This window comes from Gavialis gangeticus, unplaced genomic scaffold (assembly GCF_001723915.1).
Source record: "Gavialis gangeticus isolate Ggan-Ray unplaced genomic scaffold, GavGan_comp1, whole genome shotgun sequence".
Lineage (NCBI taxonomy): Eukaryota > Metazoa > Chordata > Crocodylia > Gavialidae > Gavialis > Gavialis gangeticus.
The window spans coordinates 16,847,662-16,856,424 of record NW_017729029.1 but is presented as its reverse complement, the minus strand read 5'-3'; the positions used below and the strand labels follow the sequence as shown (position 1 = coordinate 16,856,424).

Genomic DNA, 8,763 nt, shown 5'->3' with positions numbered 1-8,763 from the left:
AGGGGTCTCTGCTGACAAAGCTATAGGGACAATGGCTACCCTAGGTCAGACCATCCATGAGAACCATTGTTTGTTTACCTACCTGGCCAGGTAGCAGATAGCACTTGGCACTCTGTGACATGAACTGAGTCCCACCAACCTTCCACTTCCACCAGTCTCCTGATCATCACTGGCTTCTACCCACCAGCTCCTTTCCTAGTACCTCTCCAAGAACAGGGAGGAACTGATATTTATTGTTCTTTATTAACTCCCAGACTTTTGAGTTGTTCACCTTTTGACACTAATTCAGATGCCCAAGTCATGTTGGAGCTATAGTGGTTGTCATTAAAGAAACTGACATTTACCTTGTAACAGTAATAAAACAATAATGCTTTATTCACTTGGTGAATGATATTTATAGTATTTCCTATTCTTAAAATGGGGTGAGCATGACAGTAATGTTAATTAAAGCAAAGTAATGATGTTTTTTAATGACAGCACTAAGAAAGGTTGTAAAGACAGGTCTGACTGTACACATGGTCCATGAGATATTTATATGCTAGTATACAACCCCTCCTTACACACCTCTCTCTGTCAAGTGTACAAGCCATTCAGTTACTTGGCTTCTGCTCTGTTCTGATTTATCTGTGTAACAAGCACTCACCCAGGGGTGACTGCAATGCCTCCTGGTGGCCACTCAGTCCCTTGCTCTGCCCTCACTCCTCTGGCTTGCTCCCCTTCTCCTCGCTTGCCACACCTTGTTCTTAGAACTTTTGAAAGGGAGCTGACCCAGGGATCCCCAATCTAATGTTGGTATGGTGTCTCTACTTTGCCTTAAGGGCTTATAACATGGCTTCAGGCATCCCTTACACCAAGCCCATGCCTCACAGATATTACCAATCATGTGCATGGCCAGTCCCCTTGGGCCATGGCCTCAGTCCCTGTGACTGGGCCTTCCCGCCCAGGAACTTCAACTAGCTCAGATACTCCTGGGTGTAGCTTCCAGGCTTGCCTTTTTCCACCTAGGCCCTTCACCTCTTATGGCTACTCCCAAGTGCAGCATCTCAGTCTTCACTCTCCACCAGGGCACTTCACCTCTGTGGGCTACTCCTGGGCATTGTGTCCTGCCCTCTCAGGCTCCTATCTCTGCCGCTTCTGGGCTTCAAGCCACTGGCCCCAATCTCTGGGTTCCCTTGCTCTATCTACACCCCTGCTGGACTATGGGTTCTCTGCTCCCCTCTGTCTCCAGCAGTGGTCCCTGACCTTAGGTCTCCCTAGACCCTAGCCCCACTCCTAGACCAGCTGAAACCATGGGCACCCTATCCCTTCTTGCTTCTTGGCTCTCTGCTCTCTCCTGCCCCTCTCTAGGCTATAGGCTCTCTAGCCCTATCTCCCAGGCCTCTTTGTCCTTCCTCTGCCCTGCTCCCAGGCCTTTTGGGACCTCCTCCTCCCTTAGTCCCTTCCTCAGACCTCTAGAATTGATTACCCCAGCTCCGATGTTACCCAGGAGCCTGGCTGCAGCCCTGCTGCCCAGGAGCTCCTCTCTCCATGACTCTCAGAGCTAGACTCCTTGACCAGCTAAGGCCCTGGGCTGGACCCAGCCATCTTCTGGTCAGGTGACTATCTAATTGGCCCCTGCCACACCTGCAGGGTTCTTCCTCAGCCTTTCCTCTAGAAGTGACAGGTGCACCAAGTGCCCTGCAACAATCTGGAATATCCTGTCAGGTTTTAAGCACCATGTTGAAATGATTTTACAGTTCTGGAAAAAACATGGATCCCAAGAAAAACAGAATTATTAGGTCAGGGCCACATTCCAAAAATTATGGAAAAGAGAGTAGAACTGAGAGAAAGAAAGTATGAGGCCCTGAAGCCACCCTTAAAGGACAAGCAACTAGAAAGTAGTTCACACCTTCCCCATTCAACCCTACTAGACTGAATTACACATTGAAAAGTACTAATGGATTTTGAACATATAATAAAGGGTCTAAGCAGTAAAATAGACCCAAGTACAGCCAGTGCATCACTGGCCTCTCAGAACCCACATGAAAGCACTGGCATATAGGTGATGTCTGGGCCTGAAAGAGATGTGGTAGGACAGTCACAGTGCACAGTAATTTAGATATTCTGGACAGCTGTACTGCTGAAAATATAATTTGGGGGCTGCTGTTGTGACTCTTATAACTGCCCAGAGCTGTCTATATTATGGTAGAAGCCCTCACAGCCATTAAGACAACCCAGACTTTTGAGGAAGAGGAAAGATGATTAAACTAAGCCATCGTAGCCCTCTTTCCCAGGCTATGCATTTTTCTCTTCTGTACATCTTGGAGCCTCAGCATGGAACCTTCATCTTTAACAACACACTGGGAGCACTCACAGCCCTTCACAAACATGAACTGTTTTCTGCTTGGAGAAAACAACTCCTCAACAGCATTATGAGGCACTGCCCACCAGTAACAGAAAAGAGCTAACTAGAGATGAGAAAGGTATAGGTATGAAAGGCATAGCTGGAGAGGCAGGCTCTCAACAAGTGATGAGGAAGGGCACCACATTGTGGGCACAAAGCACAGATTTTGCTGGAGGCTGACATCCCTATGCTTTCCCCTATGCAAGGGAAGGAAAACCTCCTTTTTCTCCTCCCAGGTAAGGAGCAGCAGTAGGCACCTATAGGGCTCAGGAACAACTGACACAACTTTACTCATTTATGCAGGGTCCCTGTCCCTAACTGGGTGCCTTCCAGTGGTGGATTAATTGAAGTAACTAATGTCTATCATGTGGGCTCTTTTCCCAATCAAGGTAATACTGCACACAATTTTTTTTTAAATATAGTATCATTTTGATCAATGCTTGACCCACTCTGTACTTTGACAAGCAAAAGCAGGTTGCAAAGGTGCAGCTGGCACAGAAAGCAGAAGAGTTTGAGGTGGTTCTCAGCTGAGGGGGGGGAGTGAGCACCAGAGTTCCAGACTAGACCCCCTGACAGCTCTGTCTGTGTCCAAAGGGCTTTACCCTTCCATTAGGCAAGGGTGGAGGAGGGAGGAAGAATGCCTCAAGAACAGAGCTAGGTCACAAGGTTTCTTATTCACTTCCTATAGAGTTTTGATAAAAAGGCAGCACTGGCCCTAAAACCTGGTGCACACTATCCCAGGCTTACTAGAGCAGGCCATCTGCAAAGACAGAACCTGAACTGAAGCAATATTCTAGGAAAGGACTCAGTACAGTGAGCAGCTAAGCGGTTTAGTATTAAAGCTGCTGTGACCAGTACATAAAGGATCCTTCAGCATTCATGAGCAGCAGTTCTGTCACTAGAACACTTTCCAATCCAGGATAATGAAGAAATAAAGCCAAGGTAAGATAAAATAGCTTCAGTTCCCATTCTGAATGCAGTCAATTGGCTGGATGCATGTGGGCATGCTAGTGGCTAGTGCCAGGATCTAGACCAGACAACTACCTACTCTTCACTCTAAGATTTTCCTGAAGTACAAATGACAAACACCATATCAAAAAGGCTGTGGCAGATTTGATCCCTGCTGCAGGTGCTGATGTTTGCATTTCTATGGTGTATGTTCAGTATGGATCCCTTATAGCAGGGGCAGGCAATTATTTCAGGCAGAGGGCCACTTACTTAGTTTTGGCAAGCCATTGAGGGCCACATAACAGGCAGCCAGGGGCAGATGCATATTAATTTTCTAAATTTTTTAGGAGCCCCGTGGGCCGGATAGAATGGCCTGGCAGGCTGCATCTGGCCCACGGGCCGCTTTTTGCCCACCTCTGCCGTATAGCATGTGAACAACTAGTTTGTGTCTATACTCAGGAAGGCAAAAAACAGTTTTTCTACCTCGCATGCTTTTGAAAATGTTACATATTTTCTCCTCATGCATTGGGACAAATCCAAAAAAAAGAAAAAAACAACCGGTAAGAAATCCAGATAGGCTATACCCTGGTAGTTAGAGAGAACAGCTAGAAAGTTAGTCAAGCCCTGGGTCTGAAGCAGGCAAAGCAGGGACTTGTACCTACCTGGGTTTCCCACTTCCCATGTGACTGCCTAACCTGTTCTCACATGGGGGGATTCTCTTTTGTTTTGACCAGAAAGTCCATCCTGAACATGAGAAAAGTCATCAGAACTCCTAAAATCCTATGAAAGTTTCAGTTTTGACAAATCAATTTTTCTGACCAAAGAATTTCATGCAAAAACTGCTGACTACATCTTTGTACTCTGACCTTCCCACTGGAAAATGCAAAGCGGGTTCCAAATATAAGGAGTATATAATGAAAGTGCTCTAGTCCTGATGAACCAAAGTACAGATTTCTAATCAACACAGAGGGCATTCAGTAAACTCCTTGGGCCCATCTGCACTGTCTCTGCTCTTCCTAAGCAGTAACACAGTAAAAACACCCCCCCCTACATACTTACTCCTATTCCATGTGCCTCAAATACCGAAAAAATGCTGCTTTATCAGAACACCTAAGAAGAAGATTGATACTGAATGTGCCCTGGGCAGACATCAAACTGTTGGCCACATTACATTTTTTTTCAGCATTGGGTGCATAGGGAGCAGGGTGTGTTCTCCCAGCATCACCTCCTGGCACACCTGGGGGCAGAATAGCCACGCGCTTTTACATCATTCCTCCCCTGTGGAGCCTTTGTGTGCTTCACTGGGAAAATCCCCCAAAGCATCCTCCTGTAAAATCATCACTTGCAGCATAGAGGGACTTCACCAGTCTGCCGGGATATGGTCTGGGAACCAAGGAGTGCCAAGGAGATTCCACAGCAAAGACAAAATAAGTGCACAGGTTAGCTGCACCCCTTGTTCTATGCTGCATGCCTCCAAATTCCAGGCAGGAGGAGCGTTCAAGGCACACTGCCAGGGTGAACTCCATCTTTAGGTTTGCACTGAGGTTCAGCCCCAAGGTAAACCCATGTCCTTTGAAGTCAGGGGAATTCCATCATCTTCTTACACCAGAAATGTATGTGACCCTTGTGCTGTCAGATGAAGGATCCCCAAGTAGCAGCTACACTCCAGTGCCTCTCCAGTAGGGCTGTGGCAAGGGCATGCTCATTTCATCCACCCAGGTGTTAGGCATGAGGGAGTACTAAAGGAAAACTGTCTGCATTAAGGCACTTAATGAATATCTGATGGGATATACAGCTGGAAAAGATAGAGAAGAAAAGAAAGCAGTGAAGGGGCCAGGAATTACTTCTCTCTAGTTTCAGTAAATTTATAAAATGCTCAGATGCTGCAGAAGCAGTGAAAGCTGCTGCATTTTATCTTGCCTTTAGTCACTCTCCTAGTCCATAAGGCAACCACTTGCCCTTATACCCTTCAATGCCAGCAAACATTCACACTTAAGCTGATGCACTATATAGCCTCCTATGGTAAAGCTGGCTTTAGCATGTCATACTGGAGTCATAGTAACAGAGAGTTTCTCCCTGCTGGTATGTGCAGCCCAAAGCATTTGTAACTCCACCTCAAAAGTGGTCTCTCTGTCGTCTCCACACAGTGAAAGAAGAAATTTTTACTTAGAGATCATGGAAAAGAATTCTCAGGAGAAACCTGAGGACTGTCACTTTCTAGATGTAAGTTAATGATTTTCTTTACCAAAACAGAATTTCCCATATGATATTTATTACTTAGGACATAATAGCAGTCTGATATACATGTGTTTTCACAATTCCTTGGAACGGTAAGCAAACCACTTGATATTGTTATTCTGTAATTACTTAGGCAGAATCAACTAAGACGAGAAAGATCTGCAAAAGATGCAAGATCTGTGGACCGCTCTGCATACTGGTGATTTTTCTTATTCTGATATTTTTTGGTGTCAGATATTTCTGGAACTCAGCACCTAAAAAAGTGAGTAAATATCCTCTGATCCAGTATTTTAGAATACCGTTTTTGCATACTAAGATCCAGCAATCACTCTACTAGTTTCCACCCATCAGAACTGCTAATTCCACACCTAAAAATCTAGGCAAGATTGTGTTAAAGATTTTATTACACCAAAAAAATCAGTGCTCTTTTTTATAGTTTACATGGGGTTATTTAGACAATGTGTTCTTTTCAGAGTTGATAATCTCAGGGGATGGGATCTTTTCCATAAAGAGTTAAAGTTACTTAATGTCACTGGCAGCAAATTTTATGACAAGTAAGAAAATATTTTCCATTTTATTTCAATTATCTTGCCAGAAACTGAGGGAAAAGTCATTATGTCACCACATAAAAAGGAGAGAAAGCCAGAATACTGCAGTGATTGATTGTCATGGATTATATTTCTTACTTTAATGTGTCTGAAATATGAAGGGATGGTGAGACAAATTTTCTCCTGGAGGAGGGGTTTCTGCTAACTGCACTGTGTTAGCTTTTCCCAGGTTCCCAAACCTGCAGAACTCTTACATGTGTTACGTCTAGCATAGTGCAAGGTAAATTGAAGTATAGTTTCATCAAGGGTCAAAATAACCCCTGGTGTAAGTCTGGCTCTTCTGGCCCAGTATTTTTCAGTTCCGCTGGGTAATTCCACTTCTATGAGAATATCATGCTTGGGCATGTGTTTGCAGTTTGATTAGGTGTTCAAATAGCAATGCCCTAAAAGCCATTTGTTGTGAAGCCAAAGAACTTGGGACTGGCTGGCTGCCTTCCCTCCCAACACAATTCCTTCTCACACCATTTTCCTATGCTGCCAATTAGGAACGCAAGATATACAACATCATCACAATTTTCTGTGAGCTACACAGTTTCAGTTCCTATCCACAGCAGTGGCCAATGCCAGATGCTTTAAATGAAGGCCTAAAACACCCATGTTTTAGCCCCTGATGCTAGCTATACTGCACTGTGCAGTAACATTCTTTGCTGACCAGCATATACTCTGATGCATGAAGCTTACAAATCTTAGGGCACCTATACATGTGACGGACTCTGCTCCAATGCATGCTAATTAGCACCCTCCAGCAGCCTCTACTTCACATGAATTCAGCGTCCCTGCATTTCAAAATGGTGGCGGGGGCACTTAAACCAAAGCTCGTCAAATAAGCTTTAGTCAAAGCACGCCCGCTGGCATTTTGAAGCATGGGATGCTGAATACACATGATGCTGTGGGTGCTTTAACTGGAGCAGGTCTTAGAACCACTCTAATTAAAGCATCCCCTGCTCCATCCTGGAGCACATGTATAGGGCACATGCCCTTATTTTTTAAAACAATACAAGTTTTACAAACAGGAAAAATATAGATAAACAGAGAGGCAGGAATTTTCTTATATGTTAGTGTAGCAGGCTTACCTTTTCAGAGCTTGGGTTAAGGCCCAGAATCAAGGGTCTGCTGTTTGATTGGTGGAGCCCACCCACCAATCCGGAGGCAGCACAAGGGAAGCAATGCCCACCCTTTTCCAAAGAGAGGGGGCAAGAAGCAACTGGACCTGGATGGGAACTGCACCAGCCAGGTCCAGAGAACTTTGGGGGTGGAGCCCCTCAAGAGTATAAAAGGGGAGCATGCTCAGCAGGCTGGGGGACTTAAGAAGAGTGGAGTGAGAAAAGCCGGGGAGTTCTTCCCCAGTGGACAATAGGCCCAAGGCTCCTGATTCCACTACTGAAAGAGAAGCCTTGGGAGTGGTGCAAAACAGCTCAGGCTGAGGATGGCACCTGGGGACGATGCACAGAGACCCAACCCTGGGAGCAATGTGAGACCACTCAGGCACATCATGGTGCACAGTTTGGTGCACAGAGTCCAGGCTTTGGGAGTTGCAAGTGGCGGTTCAAGCCTGCAACCCCAGCAGGTGGCTGGGTGTCACGGTGCACATTTCGGCACACAGAGCTAGGGCTCTAGGAGCCGTGAGCAGAGGCTTGAGCCTGCAACCCCAGAGGGCCGGCAGGTCCCACAGTGCACAGAGCGGTGCACAGGCCTGGGCCTTGGGAGCCACAGCAGGGAGGCTCAGGTCCGTAACTCCGTCAGGCAGCTGGGCAGGGAAGTACGCAAGTGGCGCATAAAGAACCGGCCCTGGGAGCAGCTCAAGGCTGCTTGGGCCCCATATGGTGCACAGGTCAGTGCACGGAGGGTCAGCCCTGGGAACAGCTCAAGGTTGCTCAAGTTAGCCCTGGCTCTTGGCCGGATAACTAGAGCCCTACAGTGTGGCTCAGCATTAAGAGCCCTGGTGCCTCGAGCAGGGCCCAGGAAGGGGAAAGACCCATGGAGTGAGGCTGAGGAACCAGAGTCAGTGAGGGCTCAGCTCCCATAGGAGCTCCTTGGGTGCCCAATGTGGGGCCTACGGCCCAGAGGGAAGAACCCTCAACTTGAAGCCAACGGCTCCAGGAGGCCTGAGACGGTGTGGGGACCCAGAGGCCAGATTGACAGCCCCCAGAGGAAGGACTGTGAGTTACCAGGAATGCAGGTCCTGCAGGGGAGGCGCCCCCAGGCAAGGGACCCTGGCAGGGAGTAGGCCTAGGGGTAGAAGACCCTATCCCATTTGAGGGACCAAGTGGTTGGAACCCAGATAGGGTGTGTCTAATATCTGGTATGGTTATGTTTACTATTCGGTATCTATTGTTATTTTTGGTGTTATAAATAGTTGGGTGTATTAATTCTGTGTAATGGGCTCTGTAAGGATGTCTTTATTAACTAACTCACTTGTGGTATAAACTTGCTGGATTGACTGTCCTGGGGTCCACCCCTCTTCTGGGCCTGAGGCACAGGTACTTACCCGAATGCCCTCCCTAGGGGTGACTTCCTCCAGCTAATAGACCTTTATAGGTATATTTGTATTTATAGCTGTAATTATGTCTATCTTTAAGAGTTTTT

At 46.6% G+C, this 8,763-nt stretch overlaps 1 protein-coding gene across 2 annotated transcripts in view; it reads left to right on the top strand.

Annotated features, from left to right (window-relative positions):
- The first annotated feature begins 5,409 nt into the window (after nucleotides 1-5,409).
- TNMD (tenomodulin) overlaps nucleotides 5,410-8,763 on the top strand; it is a 30,241-nt gene continuing 26,887 nt past the window's right edge. Inside the window, exons 1-2 of one of the 2 annotated variants that reach the window (XM_019521366.1) lie at nucleotides 5,410-5,554; nucleotides 5,703-5,831. In XM_019521366.1, the coding sequence (XP_019376911.1) occupies nucleotides 5,507-5,554; nucleotides 5,703-5,831 (177 nt within the window). In that variant the 5' untranslated portion in view covers nucleotides 5,410-5,506. The remainder of the gene's footprint in view (nucleotides 5,555-5,702; nucleotides 5,832-8,763) is intronic. The other variant, XM_019521364.1, reaches the window with a different exon arrangement.